The 21,281-nt window shown below is 36.2% G+C and overlaps 1 protein-coding gene across 2 annotated transcripts in view; it reads left to right on the top strand.

The window, feature by feature from the left end:
* KITLG (KIT ligand) overlaps window positions 1–19,811 on the top strand; it is a 124,512-nt gene extending 104,701 nt beyond the window's left edge. The window contains exons 4-10 of one of the 2 annotated variants that reach the window (XM_074226556.1): window positions 1,381–1,548; window positions 3,164–3,323; window positions 4,490–4,573; window positions 7,740–7,849; window positions 8,610–8,677; window positions 11,157–11,233; window positions 16,052–19,811. In XM_074226556.1, coding sequence (XP_074082657.1) covers window positions 1,381–1,548; window positions 3,164–3,323; window positions 4,490–4,573; window positions 7,740–7,849; window positions 8,610–8,677; window positions 11,157–11,196 — 630 coding nt within the window. In that variant the 3' untranslated portion in view covers window positions 11,197–11,233; window positions 16,052–19,811. The remainder of the gene's footprint in view (window positions 1–1,380; window positions 1,549–3,163; window positions 3,324–4,489; window positions 4,574–7,739; window positions 7,850–8,609; window positions 8,678–11,156; window positions 11,234–16,051) is intronic. The other variant, XM_074226557.1, reaches the window with a different exon arrangement.
* Window positions 19,812–21,281: the final 1,470 nt, after the last annotated feature.

The following is a 21,281-nucleotide window of genomic DNA, read 5'->3' as shown; positions in this document are numbered from 1 at the left end:
ATTTATTTATTTTTAAAAATATTTAGTTTCTTTTTTGAATAATGTATTTCCCCCAATTATCTGTAAAAAAAATTTTTAACATTCACTCTTCAAAATTTTAAATTTCATATTCTCTCCCTCCCTTGTTCCCTCCCTGAGATAAGTAATTTAATACATGAGCAATCATGCAAAGTATATTTTCATATTAGTCATGTTGTGAAAGAAAACAAACCCCAAACCCCAAGAAAATAAAAAAAAGTATGCTTTGCTTTGCTTTTAGACTCCATCAATTTTTGTCTCTGAAGGTGGATGGCACTTTTCATTATGAGTCCTTCAGAGCTATCTTGGATCATTGTATTGCTGAGAATAGTTAAATAGTTATCATAGTTATCATACAATGTTCCTGTTACCATATACAATGCTGGCTTCATTTTATATCAGTTAATTTAAGTCTTTCCACTTTTTTTTCTGAAATCTTTGTTCATGTCATTTCTTATAGCACAGAAGTATTCCATCACAATGACATATCTCACAATTAATTCAGCCATTCTCCAACTGATGAATATTTTCTCAATTTCTTAATCTTTACTACCAGGAAAAGATTGACTTTAAATATTTTTATACTTTTTTTTCCTATTTAAAAATCTCTTTGAGATATAGACTTAGTGCTATTACTGTAACGTGCAGTTTTATAGCCCTTTGGGCTATAAATTGCTTTACAGAGTGAATTGAATTAGTTCACAACTCCACCAATAATGTGTTAGTGTCCCAATTTTCCTATATTCCTGCCACCATTTATCATTTTTCTTTTCTATCATATTAATCTGTTAAGTCTGAAATAGTTCTAATTTGCATTTTATAATCAATAATGATTTAGATCATTTCCCTTCTATGACTATAGAACTAGCTTTGATATCTTCATGAAAACTGCCTGTACATATCCCTGAATGCCAATGTATTGCAATTAGCACCTGACTCTGATCACGATTTTTTAAACTTGATCTGTGATTTCATTGGAATGCTTTGTTAGGAAGCTATCTCTACCAATGTAAGTTGTCACCTTCTCTGCCCCATGAGGTATTATAAAGAGGTATCTGGAGCACACAGGGGCTAATGAATTTGTTAAGGTCACCCAGTTAATATGTGTCTCTTTGATTATGAAGGACCATCATCATCATCAAATAACACTGAAATCTTCCTGATGCTGAGGTGTCTCTATATACATTATCTTGCTATCACTCATGCCTTTGCACAGGATACGGTTCAATTAAGGAAGAGGTTATTATAAATTGGGACTGACTTGGTCTGGCAAAGGAGTTCCTGAGTGTTCCCCATAAAATGAGTAAAAATCTGGGACTCTGAGACATTTGTCTAATCTTGTGGTCTTTCTTTCCTTTGCAGTCTAATCATTGTTGGTTACATTTGATGGTGCCTGAATTGGCCAGCAGCCTGAATAGCCTCTTATACAAATTTTCCAAAATTTCCAGTAGTCTGAGCAATTATTCAATCATTGACAAACTCATAACAATCATTGATGACCTGATGGGATGCTTAGAAGAGAAAAATAAGGTAATGTATCAAAAAATATTTGAAGTTGGGTGGGAGGAGGTCTATTTTTGTTCTTCCTCTAACCTCTAACATGGGTTGAGGTGGAAGAAGAGGTTGTAAGAATGGAGGATTTATATGTGTCTCTGGGTTCCTAGTTGTTAAATGCTAATTAGGCTGAATTATGTAAAAATTATAAACTTCAAAATAATAATCCTAACTCAGAGTTCTTTTTCTGCATCCCCAAAATTATAGTAATAGCATGAGGCAGGGAAGAGGAGGGAGCAGTGTGAAATTATAGAGAGGGAAGTACTTTAAAGTTTGTTTCCCTTGCTCTAGAAACAGAATTACCTCACACCGTGAAATAGAGATTGTTGAATATGTGCTGTTGTTTCACTTGAGAATTCAGCTGGGGAAGGCTTCCAAATTAGTCAGCTATTTTAAATTAAGTTTGGATAGAAAGCTTTCTATATTGAATATTTAACTCTAACATTTTTCCATAATGTAATTGTTTCATTTTGGAGTAATATCTTTGTCTTGCTTCTTGGAGACCATAAAAATGGGCTGGCCATTTTTGTCTCCATGTGGGCCATTTGACAGATGAGTGGGCATAATTCCGTACCTGTTTTGGAGTCAGTGCCAGAATCAGAGATGATCAAAATAGGAAGGGCCCTTAAAGGTTTTTCTTATTCTATTCTCCTATTTTATAGATAAAAAACCTGAGACTTAAAAAAAGTTAAGTGATTTATCCAAGGTCACAAAGAAGGTGATAAATCCTGGACTCTTGGTCTGATATCGTGCTGTATTGGAATAAAATTACTTTATGACCTTGGGCAAGTTACTTAGCTCTTCAGGGGTTCTGTTTTCTTCATCTTTAAAATGAAGTGGTTGCATTACATGATCTATAAGATCCCATATGGTTTGAAGTATGATCCTGTGATCTTGAAAACTTTGCATTGACACAAAGCCTGAAGATCCAGCTCTGGCAGTCTTTATAATCAAAGACTTCTACAAGGCTAAACTTGTCCCTTCATTTTAACAGTCTTATTTCTACCCATGCTTTTATTCCTCCTGTTCAATCATATCCCCCTAGATTTCCCAGCTAATAAATGCTTTCATCCGTTCCATCTGTCCAAAATTTGAGGATTTTCTAATCTAGATAGGGGAGATGATGGACAAATGCACAAATACATGTATGCGCATACCTAAAGATAAAGTTATTTGAGAGGCATTAATAGCTAAGGGAATCTGGAAAAAGTCTTATGGAAAGGACAGAGATTGAGTTGAGCCTTGAAAAGAAACTAGGAATCTTTGTAGCAAAAAGTAGTCTCAATGCCTTTGAGGATTATTTCTTTGTTGGCATCCAGGCTCCAAAGACCTTTTCAGGTTTGCCTGGAGAAAACTGAAACAGCAGAAGACAGTCAGTAATTAAGGGCTAAAATGAACTGGTCTGAGCCCCAAATCAGAACTTTTCTTTTTAACTTACTTCCACTGAGGCAGTTTTGAAAAAGTGCCAGTTTCAATGTCCTAGGGCTCATCCCACTTTAATCTTTGAAGATAAGCAACCCACCAATGTCCTTGACCTACATTGAGCAAAACATTGCATTTGAGTAATGTCAGTACCTCTTCTTTCCCCTAGAATCTCAGAAGGCAAAATAACAACATTTATAAAGAAGGTCGGTTCATTCCTGAACAGTTTTTTAGCTTCTTTAATAAATCCATCGATGCCTTCAGAGAATTTGAAGAAACAACGGAGCCTAGCAACTGCATCCTGCCTTCAACAATAGGACCTGAGAAAGGTAAGGGGAAAAAGCCTGAAAAGGGAATCTGGAATCTCAAGGTTAGCCCATCAGCCAGTGACTTCTTAGTCACCTATCTATGGAAATATGTATCTCTGCAATGCATATATGTTAATACATATATGTGTGTGTGAGCAGAATGGCATCTGTGACAACAGACTATTCAAAATGGTAGCTATATTTAGTTTCCAAGTCAGCCTAATGAAATGAAGGACTCTCACATAGGAAAACACCATTGTTTAAAAGCAGCCCATTTCTCTGCCCCTTCTTAACCTGGAATTTGCCATTAATTTTTAAGTTTCTTGTCCTTCACCATCCAGATTTCTCACTTGCCCCTTTTTCAATATTCACCCTTATGATTTTGCTTCTAAGGTAAGGAAGCTTTTATTTTATCCAATCAGTCTATTAGATAGACTCAGTGCCCCCTCTTTTCTTGTTCAGGACAGAGTCCCCAACCCAAAATTTCCCTCTAGTCCACACTCCATATGCCCCCCCACAATACAGGCATACATACGTGTATGAACACATGTATCCACATAAAGGAATGCACACATGCATGCATTTTGACATACATAACATACTATACACATTCATAGTCATGTGTATCATTATGTGTTGTATGTATAATATATACATATAACATAAACAAGAAATAAATACATATAATACCTGAAAACATATATAAATAGATAACATAAATGTAAAATATAATTTAAATAATGTAATTTAATATCGTATCATAATATATAATTTAATATATAACATATAAAATTCAATATAAATAAAAATACATTTTAATATATAAAATATATCATATTTTTAAAATCTTAACTTTGGAGTGATTATCTGTGCTGATCCACATAGTGATTATGGTGGGGTTTTAGTGATTATGGTGGGGTTTTATGTTATGCAATAGAATAGTGTGATCAGATAATAAAAAAATTAGTTCTAAACCTCTAGAGTCAGTGCCTGAGTTGGCATCTCTGTAAAATGAGGGGGTTGGACTCAGTGGCCTTTAAGTGTTCCTTGTGGCTCTAACGCTATGAACCAGAGGCGCCAGACCTCCTCAGAGCTGCTAGTCTGCCACGTAGAGCTTCACCTTTAAGGAGCTCTGTAATACAGGTAAGTCACTACGCAACACTGATACATTGTTGCTTTCTATTTAGATTCCAGGGTCAATGTCACAAAACCATTTTTGTTACCCCCCGTTGCTGCCAGCTCCCTTAGGAATGACAGCAGTAGCAGTAATAGTAAGTATGAATACTAGATTTGATGCATGCACGGCTCCAATTAGCCTCCATAGGAGTTGCATGAACTTTCGATGAGATTGTCCCACAATTGGGAAAACTCACTAATGACGTTACTGTCCTTTGGGTTGATGCCTCCCCAACCCCACGCCCCCCAGCATGTGCACAATCATTCCTGGGCTTTTGGAACGTCCTTTGGCCCTTTGTGTGATCTTGCCACTGGACTAGGAAATTGTCAGTGATTTTCTAGTTAGATCATTTTAATAATATGAAAAACACAATTCCTTTTAGAGAAGAGGCCATACATGTTGTTTTGTATGCTTCACCCTGATTTTGCATGAATGAGGAAATTCCATAATATAAGACTAAGTCAACCCACTCCGTGTCCCTTGACTTCTTACCAATTACCCATATGCAACATTATCTGAAATTTGTGACATTTCAGGTCAATACTCTCTAAGAGTTTATGAGCTTTTTGCAAAATTTAAAAAAAAAAGACATCTTGAGGGCTGACTTCGGCTTACCCTCAATAATTCAATTCAATTAAAATTGGCCAAGCAATGGGTGCTCTGCCAGGTGCTGGGAATAAATGCAAAGACAAGAGAAGAACAATTTCTTCCTAAAGTCTACTGCTTCAGATACTCACCAATTGTGTGACCCTGATAAGTCACTTACCTATATCTGCTTTGGTTTTGTCCCTGTAAAATGGGAATTATAATAATTGTGCCTACTTTCAGCATAATTGTGAGAATTAAATGATGATATTTATTTATTAAGTGCTGAGTACAGTGACTAGCACAAATTAGGAGTCACTAAATACTTATTTCCTTCCTCTCTTCCCTCTTTCCTCCCTTCCTCCCTCCTTTTCTACCTTCATTCGTTCATTCATTCATTCATTCCTACTTTCCTCCCTCTCTCCCTTCCTTCCTTCCCTCTTTCCTCCCTTCCTCTCTCCTTTTCTACCTTCATTTGTTCATTCATTCATTCATTCCTACTTCCCTCCCTCTCTCCCTTCCTTCCCTCTTTCCTCCCTTCATTCGTTCATTCATTCATTCCTTCCTACTTTCCTCCCTCCCTTCCTTTCACCTTCCATTTCTTTATTTTCCACTCTTTACCTTTCTGTCTTTGCTCTCCTCCCCCACCTCTTTTCTACTTGAGACATAAGTGCTAATCATGGGGCTATGAAGACTGTAGTAGTAGAGTTATTACCCTCAGAAGGCTTACTCCTGGGGAGATAGATGTGAAGTAGGAACCCCAAAGCAAAAACCAAAGGTGCCTCTGGCCTTTATTTTCTATCAGGATGCGTTATGTCAGTCTCTGTGTTTAAGAAGGAAAAAAAACAGTTTTTTACTCAAGGAGCTTATTTTTCCTGGAGAATGTTATGGCAGACCCCAGAGAAACAAAGCAATGTGGAACCACCTGTTTCTACACAAGCAGATCCTAAGCCAAGATGAAGTAATTTCAAGGTGGAAGGGGAGGGCATTACTAAACCTCTGCAGGGGTCAGGAAGAACCTCGTGTAGGCAGTGTCATAGAAAGATGTTTGGGAGCCTGTCCTTTGTGATCACTTTTCTAAAAGAATAAGGGGCTTCCATATTTGCCTGTTTGATAGGACAAATGCTGACGGGAGTGCTTTTGGCCATGGTCCTGCCATCCAGGCAAAGCCAGCATGTGGTTGAGTTGCAAGACCATTGATTTTTCTGGGCTTTGAGGCCTGCACAAAGAATTTCATTTTCTCCCCAGCTTTGGCCCCGGCAAAGCTGCTTATTGAAACCAAAACTCCAGCTTTACTGCTAAACAGCTGTTCAAACTCTGCCAAAGTGAAATTGGATGCTGATCAAGAAATTTGCAAATCATCCAAATTAAATCGTTTTCTTGAAGTGAAAGTCATTTCCTTCCCTCTAAGTCAGGAGACATAGGCATCCCTTAACATCAGTTTTAATTATTTGGAAATGATTTATTTCCTCCTAAGGGCAGAGATGCCAAGAGCTCCACTTTCTCATTTCTGTGAAACCCTTTTAGAAATGTGCTGAGATGTATCAGTGGGATGCTATGTGGAAACCATGGGAAAGGAGTTTTTGCCCCAGGCTGAACTGAAGACAAAGTTCAGGAGTAGACCCATGGAGTGGCATTTGTGCTTGGAGATGATCTGCATTTATTGGCAAACAGGACATAGTTTATCTCATTCCAAAAGTGTTCTGGCATTCAATCTCCCTTAATCCTTCACCATACTAGTGGAAAGATACTTCACCTGGAGTCAGAAATGCTTGAGTACAAATCCAACCAAACACTTACCACTGGGTGATCCTGGGCAAGTCATTTAACTTGTCTAACTCAAGTTCTTCACCTATAAAATTCATAATAATGAGATAATATTTACCTTAATGTGCTGTGTAAATTCTAACTGTCATAGGCAATGAGTTGGTATAGTAGATAGAGCATCCCTGGTGACAGGGGAGACCTGAGTTCAGATCCTACCTCAGACATTTATTTATTAACTGTGTGACTTTGGGCAAGTCACTTAACCTCTCTTTGCCTTGGTTTTTTCATTATCTGTAAAATGGGGATGATAATAATAATCTGGCTTCAAAAATGTCAGTTTTTTATTACTATTTTTGTAGTCATTGACCATTAGAAATTGATATCAAACAGAAAATCAGGCTACCAAACAAGATTTTTTTTCATAAGCAGCAATCATTCCTAGACCACGGATATACAAGTTTCTCCAGGAACTGTTAGGGAAGCATCGAATAGATTTTAAGACATGTCCAAACTTAACTAGATAGGCAATACATATGGTTTCAGATCTTGCCTCTGCTACTCACTAACATGATCAAGTTTCAGTCTTCTCTCTAGTTTCTCCATTTATAAATAAAGTGGAAGAGATGGTCTCTAAGAGCCCTTCTACTACAAGTCCTAAGACCATGATTATAAATAGACCACCTATACAATCACTCCCAAGTTCACTAATGGTTTGTATACTCAAAATTTATGTGAGCTTTATGGGTCAAGGAAAGGTTGAACTTCATGGTTTTTTTTTCCCACAGAAAAGTCTTTTGTAATAGCTTTAAACAGAATTGTCTGAATATTCTAATAAAATTAATTACTTACATCATGGTGGAGCAATCTATATGGTTCTCTCCTCAATTTAACATTTTTTTAAATTACAGGGAAAGCTTCAGGATCCACAAAAGACCCAAGTGTGCATTGGGTAACCATTGTGTTGCCATCACTGTTTTCTCTTATAATTGGCTTTGTTCTGGGAGTCTTATACTGGAAGGTAAGGAAGTCCCAAGATTTGATATTTGTGTTCATGTCAATAAATGGTTAACTGGGGTGGCTAGGTGGCACAGTGGATAGAGCGCAGGCCCTGGAGTCAGGAGTACCTGAGTTCAAATCCTGCCTCAGACACTTAATAATTACCTAGCTATGTGGCCTTAGGCAAGCTGCTTAACCCTATTAGGCTTGCAAAAACCTAATAAATGAATGAATGAATGAATGAATGAATAAATAAATAAATGAATGAATGAATGAATGGTTAACCAACCAGCCATCAGTGACTTTTACTCGCATTCTTTCTGTGACATGTATTTAGACTCAAGTGAATTTCTCTTTTCCCATCTGCCATATTAGTAAAAGTTCAATCCTGTTGTTTGCTTATGAGATGAAGGTAGCTTCTAATAAAACTAAATTAAATTTTAAAAAGGCATATGCTTTAAAAATAACATTTCAGAGTCATAGAAATTTTTTAATATGTTTATATTCACCTATGTCTCTCCTTGCCTATGTTACAAATTGAGTCTTATTCAGGTATTCAGTTTTTAAATTTATTGATGCTGCTTCCTTGTTTCTAAAAATACTGAATATATAATGTATTTTTTCTTAATTTTAAAACAACAAATCTTTAAAAATATATTGTTACATGATGGAAAAAAGCTTCATTGAATTAAGAACATGAGAGATATATGCCACTTACTAATCTAACTTTCCAACCTTTAAAACTAGCTCTGTATGATTATGTTTTATTGTTCTTTTCTCAGAAAAAACAAATGAATCTTAGAATGGAAGGTGAAAACAGAGAGAGTAGTGAAGAAGATAATGAGATAAGGTAACTAATTTTTCCAAATATGCACATGATTGCTAAACTGCAAATTCATTGACTGTATTTATTCATGTCCTCTCATATTCACATAGTCTCACATAGTTTCAGTTCCCATCTTTTTGAATTCATATTTACCTCTCAACCTTTCACTTGGTCACAGATTGTTGCCTCTCCAGTGAACCCTTCTACAGAGATGGATTCCTGGCTTTTGAAACTCTCCAACCATTGCAGTGTATCTGCTTCCTTTCCACAATACAACCATAGTTTCCGAACTTCGGAAGAGTTATACTTGACTCTTTTGTTTCTGTTTTCTGTGGCCAATTTCTCACCACTGCTTCCACCTTTCCTTGACTTGAATTGTCATCTAGTAAATGGCAACATCATCACACGTCTTATAACCTCTATAAGAAGCCAATTCAGTCTCACTATCAGCACTTCACTTTTCTATATTATTAATATAATTTATAATATAATTAGTAATATGCACTATAATTAAAAATACCATAATAAAATATTATACTATGGTATCATGAATACTAATTATATCATAGTATAATATATAATATTGTTTTTATTATGGTTTATTTAAGTATATATAATCACGATTTATATATTCATGTTTTAATATTAGTAAAATGTAAATATTATCTTAATATATCATGAATTACATTTCTATATTATTATATCATATTTTATAATATCATTATCATCCTTAGTGGCAAAAGAGGTCACTTGACATAGTGAATATAGCACTGAATTTATAATCCAGAAGACCTGCTTAGAATCAGAATCCTGCCCCTGAGGCTAATTTAGTCATTTGACCATGGAGGCTTCTTAGCCTCTTCTAGTCTCAGTTTCCTCATCTATAAAATGGCCATAATAATGCCTACTATTAGGAACATTGTGAAAAATCTAGTGTGATAATGTACACAGAGCTTTGCAGATTTGAAAATACCCAATTGGCTAAATTGGCTCCATTTAGCTAGGCCTTCAGAGCTCTTCATTGTCTGATTCCCTCATCTCTCTAAACTCATTTTATATGACTGTCATACTAACCCTTTGTGTTCTAACCAGGCTCATCTGTGAGCTGTTCCTTGAGTCTAATTCACTTCCCTGGAATGTATTGCCTCATATCCAGGGCCATATCCAGGGCCATCTCCAGGCACCAGAGGAAAAAGTGAGACTGGTAGCTTAGGACAGCAGCTCCCTCATTCTAATCCAATTCACATGCGTACCATGGCATCACCTCCCTGATGTCATGGTCTTCTTCAAGAATGAAGGACAAGGGGTGGCACAGTGGATAGAGCACTGGCCCTGGAGTCAGGAGTACCTGAGTTCAAATCCGGCCTCAGACACTTAATAATTACCTGTGTGGCCTTGGGCAAGCCACTTAACCCCATTGCCTTGCAAAAATCTAAAAAAAAAGGACAATCATCATCATCATGTGTAATGTCCTTTTCCTAGAGTCTCTCTTATACCTTTCAATATCCAACTCACCATACATTTTGTGGACACCTATTTTGAGACAGGCACCAGAAATATAAAGAAAATAAAAAGGAATACCTTGCTTTCAAGCAATTGGTGGTCCATCACTTCTTTTAAGACCAATTAAGCTTCTTAACCTTGGAGTCTGAATGTGTTTCCAATGTGTGTGTGTGTGTGTGTGTGTGTGTGTGTGTGTGTGTGTGTGTGTGTGTGTGTGTATGCATAACTATTTCAGTATAAGAAGTTTCCTTCATAATTTTGTGCTTTTTAATATTTACATTTTAAAACATTATTCCAAGCTTTGCAAGACTGCCAAAGGTCTCTATTTAATACCAAGAGGGTTTTTCTAAGCCCTTAGATCTTGCTCTAGAATACCTTTTCCCCTTAACCCTGCACAAATCTAATCACCTTTTTTCTTTATTCCATCTTTGAATAATTAAAATTTTTATATATCTGAGAGGCAGCATGCCATGGTGCATGAATGGAGAACCAGTCTAGAAGGGTGGAGGCTGGCATCTCCATCATTTTCCCTAAGTTTCCTTATCAAGTCGTCTAGTCGCTAAGACTGAATAATTTGGAGGGTTTGTGTCAACCTGCTTTAATGAAGGAAATTTCCAGAATTGAGAGTTGCCTATATTAATTATCAATCCTTGTGCATGTGCAAGCACACACACACACACACACACACACACACACACACACAACCTTTCCAGATAGATTAGATTATCAACTTCTTCATGACAGGGATTGTGTCTTTTGTGTCCTTTGCCTATCCAAGGTGACTAGACTACTTTGTGGTACACAGTGGCTGATCAGTAAATATTAACTGAGTGGCAAACCTGGAATTCTGACCCAGAGCAAACTATAGCTTGCTCCATTTTGCAATCTTTTGTGCTTAGGCCCACTGCAAACACTGATTTCCACAATGATCAGTTCATGGTGTTCTCTGGAATCTCTAGACAAAAGTAAATAAGCATTTTCTATTGTGTTTCCCCCCCAGTATGTTGCAAGAAAAAGAGAGAGAGTTTCAAGAAGTGTAACTGTTGCTTGTATCAACACTGTTACTTTTGCACAATGGTAAGTTTTTCATGACAAGATGGAACTCTTTTTTGTTAATAGTATTTTTTTTTCTAATTATATGTAGAAATAGTTTTTTAACATTTATTTTGGTAAAAAAATTTCTCCATCTCTTTTTTTCACTCTTCCCCAAGACAGTAAACAATCTAATATAAAGTTATATGTATAATCCTATTAAATGTATTTCCATATTAGATATGTTGTGAAAGAAAAATCAGAACAAAAGGGAAAAATCAGGAAAAAGGAAAAGCAAAAAAAAATTAAAATAGTGAAAGTAGTATGCTTTGAACTGCTTGTAGACTTCATAGTTCTTTCTCTGGATATGGACAGCATTTTCCATCACAAGTTTTTTAGAATAAGATGGAAGCCAAACAAGAAGGATCCATCCTCCCACTGATCACAAATTAGAATCAAGATTTTATATGGTCCTTGATTTAGTTAAGTACAATTTTTAAAACTCGAGCTGTTCCCTTTTGGAGGCCTACATGTCTAATTTGTTCTTTATGAGCTCAGAGTCACGAACATTAAGTAAATATAGTCCTGCTTAGTGGCCGGCTTTTGTATAAATATTCTTGCTACATTTTCTTTTATTAATACTTCTAAAGATAGATTATTAAGATTTAGGTACTAGGAACTAGATAAGAACTTAAAGCATAATAATAATAACTTGGGGGACGGCTAGGTGGTCCAGTGGATAGAGCACCGGCCCTGGAGTCAGGAGGACCTGAGTTCAAATCTGGCCTCACACACTTAATAATTACCTAGCTGTGTGGCCTTGGGCAAGCCACTTAACCCCATTGCCTTGCCAAAAAAAAAAAAAAAAAAAAAGAATAATAATAAATTTAATTCATAAGAGGGAATCTCAAGGAGATGCTACAGTGGTCAAAAGAGCCCTTCCTAGGTAGTGTGTATTACCTGATAAAACTAAGTATGCTCAATAACAATGCAAGATATACTGAATACAAAATTGTGGCAGATCCAAAACCCAATCCAATTCAACAGACATCATTTAGATATCTGCTGCAAACAGATCAATGAGAATCAGATAGGCTATGCCTTATTGAGTTTCAGTATGTGGGGTTCTATAGAAAGAACCCTGAGTTAGAATCACAGGATATGAGTTTGGATCTTTGGTTCTGTTAAATAGTAGCTCCATCACCATGACCAAGTCAAGAACTTTGTTTCTTCATCTGTAAAATGAGGAGATTGAAATCAATGACCTCTGAAATCCTTTCTCATTCTTGATCTATCTATGTACACAGATAAGTAAATACAAAGTAATTTCAGAACAGAGATAGATTAGGAAAGACCTTGTGTGGGAGGTGGCTCTCGAACTGGGTTTTGAAGGAGAGATGGAGGTAAGGATCAAGTGGCATTCCAGAAATGGGGCAAGCCTATGCAGAGGTACAAAAATGGTAGATGAACAGGATTCTTCAGGGAAAGCCTAGCAGGCCACTTTGAAATCTGTTACTGTGTGAATCAGATTGAGGAAACATGGGAGTCAAGGAGAAAAGAGAAATTGGAGAGACTTAACTCTTAGCATATGTATTTCCCCATTCCTTTTCTCTGATCCTTCTCCTGCTACAGTAGTTATTCATAACTGGTTAACACTGTTTTCTATTTCTTTGCTATTTGTCCTCCCCTTTCCCCATCTCCCCATTGAATCCCTAACATAACCATCACAAATACTTATGATAATTTCTATCTTTTAATCCATCCTTGTCTCAACCTTTTTTTACCTCTTACAGAAAAATCATTGAACCTATGTAGGATTCACTTTGCCGTAATCTTGTAATCACTTACCTCTCTCTCGCTCTCTCTCTCTCTCTCTCTTTTACTTCAGAGGAAAAGATAAGTCTTCTCTGAAGTTCAGTCTTCCATTGTATTTGGGTCTTGTCTTGCCTATCCTCTCTAGGATTTGTTTCTAACCAAACCTCCCTCCTCTGACTTTATCCAGTAGAATATAGGAAGAAAATTTTTGAATGATACCATTGTTTCCTACATGTTGCCTAGAGCACTGAGAGTTTAATTTACTTGTCCAGGGTCACACAATCTATGTCTAAGGCAAGAACTTGAACCCAGGGCCTGCTGGCTTCAGAAACAGATTTCAATGCATTGTTCTGTAGCTGCCTCATTTATATACATAGTGGGCACTTAATAGTGGAGTAAAAGCTTTTCTATGGCCTGTTCCCATCTACTTCTAAACACGCTCAGGTCTTACCTATCTTAAAAATAAAATCAATTAATCAACAAACATTTCGGCATGTGACAGGCTCTAGGTGAGACATTATGGACATTCCTAACTTTCTGGAAACATATTCTAACCGCAACAATAACACAAAACAATTAAAAACAACTTTTCTTAATCTCATAGGGCTTTTTGTTCAATCTTTTTCCTTCTTTTTGCTGCCAAGCTTTGCTAACTTAAGGTGTGCAAGATTTCTCCCTAACTCCAAATTTTTATTCCTCCTGACATCCCATTTCTCTTCAAAACTCAATGAGCTTTACTCCTCCAAATTGTTTCTTCTTATATCTTTAACATAATAGTAGTAGTAGTAGTAGTAGTAGTAGTAGTAGTAGTAGTAGTAGTAGTAGTAGTAATTCTTTAAATAGTGCTTTCAGGTCTACAGAGCACTTTATAAACTTTAACTCATTTTAGCCTCACAAAAAAGCTCTCATCCTCATTTTACAGAATCAAAGGCAAGTGACTTGCTTAGTGTCACAGCTACTAAATAGGTAAGATAGAATTTGACCTCAGGACTTTCTGAGTTTCTGACTGTGTAATACAACAAGTTAGGAAATGGAAGTTTTTGCTAAATTGCTATTTTTCAGCAAATTTGACAGCTTGGGAATCAGAATAAAGAAAGTCAAAATTTCCTACTGCCACAGGGAAACTAAAACCATACTCACTTCAACAAATCAGTTACAGCGGTCAGTGATAGAACTAGAGATTATGAGCTATTTGTGAAATCCTTAGCTAATCCTAGATTGGGAATAGGTAATGAATTACGGAGCCAGGGAGAGATGGTAGGATCATAAGATTGGGTCGATTGTTACCAAATATTAGACTTTTTAACCTATTACCTACCAAAGTCTAAACCTTTTAAAAGTCTGCAAATGAAGTAAAGTGTGTAAAGAGCTTAGCAAATCTTAAGGGGTATATATGTCAGCTCTTAGTACAGTTTCTAATTTTATAGCTTTCTGCTTTTTCCTGAAGTTCTTCTTAGGTCTAAAACTAAGAAAGTCTGATAACACATTGATGTGTTCTAAATGACTAAAGGACAAAGATGTATTCTGTTCCATTGATTTTGAATGGAGAAGGGATTGAAGGAATAAGCTTTTAGAGTTTAAGCAATTAGTTCTCTTTGGGGGGAAAAATGACACACTTTTAAATTCAATCAGCATTTCTAACAATTTTTCCCATCAATTTCTTAAGTTTATATGTTCAACCATCAAAATAAATCAAGCCATGAATTGTACTTACTATGTGTTTAGGCATAATGTTAAATATTTTCCCCAAATCTTATCTCATTTGAGCCTGACAACAAACCAGGTCACACAGGGAGCAGAGCTGGGATTTTAGCCTGTGTTTTCTGACTCAAATTACAGGATTCTTTCTGTATAATTATCTAAAAGTTACAACAAACACACTGTAATTAATAGAAAAGGAAACACAAATGCTTCAAATCAGAACTGGAAAATATCAAAAAATGAACTCAAAACTCTATAGTGTGTGATCAGCTCCACTACAGATAGAAGAGGACAGTGCCAAGCTCTGGAAAATATGAGCAAGCTGCTCATGACAAAATCTGTTGTGGAACGGAATTTAGGGAATCTTGATCAGAATTTCTTTCCAAATTTCTTTTTTTTTCCCTCACATATTGGATCACAGGAATAAGTATAGGTAGGGTTCAATAGGTCCCTTTCTTTCAGATAGCTCTTTGCTCTTCTGAGGAGGATCATACAGGGAATGGCATAGTTGTGAGTTATTCTTGGGAATTCCTGAGGATTGAATGAATGAAATCTCAATTTTCCAACAGAGATTTTGCTGAGAGGTACTAATCTTTGTCCAATATCCAGTTTTCCCTCATTTTGGTCCAAGACCTGGAAATATAAATGCTACAGTGAAAGGAGTGTTGAATTTTAAGACAAAATCTAATTCTTACCAAATTTCATTATTGTTGCTCTGGGCAGCTTGGTGGCACAATGGATAGATTCCAAGCCTGGAATCAGGTAAACCTGAGTTCAAATTTGACCTTGGACACAATTAACTATATGACCCTGAGCAAGTCACTTAACTTTTCCTTAGTTCCTTCATCAGTAAAATGAGCTAGAGAAGGAAATATCAAACTATTCCAGTATCTTTGCCAAGAAAATTCAAAAAAAGAGATCACAAAGAAATGGACTTGATTGGAAATGACTAAAGGACGACCTTGTCCCATAGGTAATAAATATCAAAGGCAGTATTCAAAATTTGATCCTGTGACTTCTCAGCACTCTTGCCCTCTATGCTCCTTTTTTTTAAAATCTTAGAATTCTCTCCACCATGCCATGTCTATATCTACCTGCCTGCCATAATACTTCTACTGATACCCTCTCCTTGAAGGGAGCTATCCTTGAAGAAACTCAGGACCAGAGTGGTTGTTGACCTTCTAGAATAACTAGAACAATGTTTTTTTTTTTAACTTCTGTGGGTGAAAGGATTTGCAGCTACATTGCTAATTTGGTAGATTTATGCTTCTGAATCAAGAACGAAAAGAATGGCAAAAACAGAAATACTACAGTCTCTCTTTCTTTTTTTTCCTCCTTCTCCTCTAGGCGGGTAACAGTTTTATGTTTGCTTCATAAATGAAGCAGCTTTAAGCAAATTCATATTCTGTCTGGAGTGACAGACTGAGTCTCTGTCTGTACTTGCTACCAATGACTCCATAATGATGATTCAGAAATGGGGACAAAGTGTCTTACTGTGAAACCAGCGCTGAATTAATCATCTGCAAAGAAGAATATGCATGGAGCAAAACTCTATTTCAAGAATTTGGGGATTTGCCGTCTTGTTTAGAACTGGTAACTCATGTCGGGAAAGAAACTACATTCCTTGGACTCCACGCATCACCTGCATGCCTCCAGCAACGTGTAGTTTACCAAACATTCATGTGTTCTAATCCTTCAATCGCCATCTGCATCCCACAGTTTAACCTGGTCTTGGAGAACTGGCCTTGGATTGTGGGGATTAAAAAAATGAAAGAGAAGCCAACAAAAAGAGAATTTTAAAGACACTCTGGTATGAGAAAAGGGAGCGATGCAGGAGTTTAGCATGTCAGCCTTTAGTCTTACAGGATCTAGGTTCATGTTTTGGATGATATGACATGGATCCAATCTCTTTCTCTGCCCAAAAATACCATAATTATCCATCTCAAAAAAATAAAAAAAGCCTACCAGATAATCTGACATGGTTGGCTGTCCATGCAGGGGAAGTCAATACTGCATTAGACTGGTGATGCTGTCACCACATGGAGGAGCTCTGAAAGAGTTAAAATATGAAGAAGCTTTCAGCACTGAATATCAGAAGGGCCTACCTGAAGAAGACATTTGGTGCCCCTGGTGATGTCTGCCCTTTTTTGATAACCACTATGATGTGTATAGAAGTTTCCAAAATATATTAGAACATTTTATATACATATATTCTAGAAACCTTACACAAAGTTATGTAAAGAGAGTCTTAGGAGAAACTGCTGAATGTATGGAGATCCCACTTGAAACTGCAACCGTGGGAGGAACATGGATATAGCTTAGAATTTACAGTATCTAACAAGAGACAATTACAGCCCTAAGCATTGATATCAAAAACCTTGGCCTATTGAAAAAGAGGAAGAAATCTAGAAATTTTAGCTACTGGTTACATAGTCTTTGTCATGTTTGAAATATCCATTTATTTAAGATCTGGCACTATTCATTAAGGGTATAATTCAGAGTTTTTTTATTTTAGCTTTATTCAGTTTTGCATGTTGGCTTGCTGTTTAAAACACACGACTGCCTGGACTAGGGCATATTTTGGAGAAACTTGGCATGTGTTGCTAAGAAGGGCACAAGATCTGTGATCTGCACCGGGGATATGTAAAACTAATTTGCAAGCTACAAAATAAGTCCTAAGGGGTTGGTTCAATGAGGTACATAGAAGTTAGTGATTGACCCAATATCACACAACTAGCAAGTGACAATGTCCTGACTCCAAGCCTAGCACCAAATCTCCCCATGCTCCCTGTACCAGAACCTTCCACAATGATGAGTATTATTAATAAGTGAAAGGTAGGATCTAAAAATATCTTGAGAAGTCTTTCTAATATGTTCCATCTTCTAAAGGCGGAGAGTTTATTAAACCCAACGAACAATTCTTCATTTTTTTGCTAGATGAGAGAGAGAGAGAAGGAGAAAGAAAGTGTATGGTTTTAATGTGTCATAAAGCTATAAATGGAGCCAAAAGTGTATCCTTCCAAGTTGATGATTGGGGCAATAGTACAATGATGAATTATCCCCACAGACTAGCCTTTGACAAACTAGCCTCTTGACCTAGAAAGGCATGAAACAGTCATTGTTCCCCTTCCTTTGTATCGAAATGTCAGAAAGTCTCCGAAGTAGTTGGAATCTTTGGTTTGGACTATACTGGATGGACTGCCCGATTCTTCAAGCTTTAAAAGACAATTAGATACATTTAACAGTAAAACAATACTGAGCATAATTGCTTGATGCTAGTTAGTTGAGCATAGGCTGTGACATGCCTTCCTGTAGAGAGAATGCATGGCTTCATTTTGTAGTCCAGAGTTGATCAAATAGAGAACGTGCAACATTTTTGTAGTTAGCCAGCTGGCATCTACATCTAGGAAAGCACCTTGCAATTTCCTGTTACCTTCCTATCGCATCATTTGAAGTAGCCTCAGAAGGTCTGAAGATTGTATATGACCCTTAAAGCTTTGCACCTTATTTTGAGAAACCTAGATTGTAAAGAAAGCAACCGCAAGACTAATAGTTCTTGGGTTGTGAAATCCAAATGGTCCTGAATATTGGGTTACACAGTGCGATTTTCACACAGCCAATCTTAAATATCAGAAACATCTTACTTCCCTTTATTGGGTTACTGGACTAGTCACTGGTCATGTCAAACTAAAAGGTAAAACGTCAATTAAAAAAAAAAGCTTCCCTTAGGTAAGATTTAGATGGTTTGTAATAAATCAAAGTGTTGGTTTTTTTGTAAAGCAATGGGGTTGAGTGACTTGCCGAAGGTCACATAACTTGGTCATTATTAAATGTCTGAGGCCGAATTAGAATTCAGGTCCTCCTGACTCCAGGGCCGGTGCTCTAGCCACTGCTCCACCTAGCTGCCCTAAAGTGTTTTTTACAATGCATTTTTATCAACTAGACTCAATCTAATTTTAAATCTGTAGGGGGGGGAAAATTCATTCTACATTTACAGCTATGTCCCTATGACATAGTTTCCTAGTTAAAGGGGTGTGTCATCCACATTTCTTCTTACTGTGCATTTGGTCCTTCAACATTTCTTTGTCTTCAACATACAACAAGGAAAGCAAAATAGAGCTAACATGTAGTATTCAGTTCTGGTGACCTTCCAGAATCATTGTTTTTGTTTATAATGTAAATAAGGCCCATTAGTAAAAGCAAGATTCAGTTTTGCCCAAGGTAAATTGCATAACTATCTGCACAAGTGATGACTTTTCAGCTCTGCTTGAATGAACAGTTTGGATCACCTCCTACAATTGCATCACAATATTCAAGTACACTTTAGATCTTGCAATCAGAAAGAGTTGCTTTAATGTATATTTAACATTTGGAAACCCACCAAATTATGCATTTCGATATCTTTATTTTATTAAAAACTAAGAGCCTAAAGTGTAGGATGTTCATAAAGTTCAAAATGCTGGAAGATATTTTAAAATCAATTTGGGATAGACCAATTCCTAAATTACTTTTCTGGCCATTTGTAATTGTTGCGGTGTTTTTGTTTTTTATTTTTAATGGGGAAATGAGGAGAGAATTTTATAAGGTAACTCAACCTTATTATAATTTTAGAATTCATCACCTTAAAACTGCCCTTAGAATCAATCCATCAAACACTTTTTTGAAGCACACAAGGTGCTAAATAAAGGAAAAAGATGAATTTTTTGTTTGAGTACTCCATTATTGTGATGTTGAATTACACATTAGTACTGGAAATACCTTTGTTGTAGGAGATGAATAAGTACCTTAATTTCTTAATGAGAGGTTTTTTTTACAAGCAATTATGGCTATAAAAAAGTTTTTCTGAGGTCCTGAAATATTTACTAAGCAAAAATGCATATCATGCATATCTGTCTATATATTTATGTAGATATTTGTGTATTTCTGATGACTATCACCAAGAATATTCATACATACTATGGTTGCTTTCTCTTTACATTATCATTATTATTATTTTAAGCACAGGAGCTGTTGAATGGAAGAACTAACAACACAGTGCCATTTTCAGTTATTTGACTCATGAGCTGCAAGACTCACAATATCTCCCCAGTCAGAAAATCCTAGTCTCCTACACTGTCAAATCCTAGTGTAGGATTGCACACGATATCCACTTTGCAATGAGTGTGCTTGAAAAAAAAGGACTCCGATTCCTTTTCAATGGATGCATAGGTATATTGCTGGTTCTGTTTTAGATTGGAGTTCTAATGTAAATGTATGTCAACACTACTTTGCATAGTTTATTATGACTGAAGGTTAATTAAATCAAAGAGGTTTGTAAAATGTGATGTGTATGTGTATATACCGTATGCGTACTTTTTAAAATAGGTGTATGTCCTGACTCTTTTTTTTTATACTGGTTTGAATTTGAAATTACATTATATATACATATACTTTATTGTTCTAAATAAAGAATTTTATGCACTATTGTGAGATGGTCTTGTCGATGATTTCAGAGTTTTTCATATAGTCTTCATGGGATTCTTCATGGAATTACAGATTCTGAGATAGAAAGGACAAACTTCCCTTCTCATACTATCAAATTCAATCTCTTCTTGAAGATCATCTCCTAAGAAAGTCTATTCTACATTTAGATTGTTATAATTTTCCCCCTTTCATCAAGCCTAAATTTAATTATCAGACATGCATATATATATATATGTGTGTGTGTGTGTGTGTGTGTGTGTGTCTGTGTCTGTGTCTGTGTCTGTGTCTGTGTCTGTGTCTGTGTCTGTGTGTATGTATACAAACATACATACCATCCCCCATCCTACTTGCCCTTCTCTGGACACTGTTGTTAAAATGTGAAACACAATTCCAGGATGGAATACAGTATCTTATATGTGTTCTGATTAGGGTAGAGTATAATTTGTTTATTGATGGAAGCTATTCAGTAAACAGTTGATACTCTGCCTTCATTCATTCTTTTCCTAGGTGATACATAATATGGAGGAGTGAAAAGAAAACTAATTTGGGTGTGGAAAAAACCTAAGACAGATAGCTATATAAAATTGGGCTCGTCAGATGGTCTAATATTTAACTACCTCATGGAGTGAGAAAAATTCTATTATGAATGTGAGTTATCATTATAAAGTAATTAGGACCATCTCAGGTAGCAAAACCAAAAAAAAATTCCGTAAAACTAAGATTTGGTTCAGTTTTCTTCAATTTATTGAAATATAGGCTTGTGTGAAAAATATGGACCATATACCTTTAGAAAATCAGTTTACTGACCCTGGTTGTGATTTTTTAATTTTTATCTTCTTATAATTTTTTTCTTTTTCCAATTACATGTAAAGATAGTTTTCAACATTCACTTTTTATAAGATTTTGAGTTTCTTTTTTTTCTCCCTCCACTCTCCCTACATAGGTTATACATGTATTGATTGTTAGCTTCTAAGAAAATGATGGAAAATTGGGTCCCAGTAAAATCCCAGGAAAGAAGCATGGCACAGTAGGTGGCAAGATGCTCTTGGGTTCTAATCCCATTCATACATACACAGACTATGTGAGTCTGAGAGGAGGGAGAGTAGATGATAAG

The sequence above is a fragment of the Macrotis lagotis genome, chromosome 2 (genome assembly GCF_037893015.1).
Source record: "Macrotis lagotis isolate mMagLag1 chromosome 2, bilby.v1.9.chrom.fasta, whole genome shotgun sequence".
Classification (NCBI taxonomy): Eukaryota; Metazoa; Chordata; class Mammalia; order Peramelemorphia; family Peramelidae; genus Macrotis; species Macrotis lagotis.
Note: the sequence above shows the minus strand (reverse complement) of the source record. Positions and strands in the feature narration are given on the sequence as shown.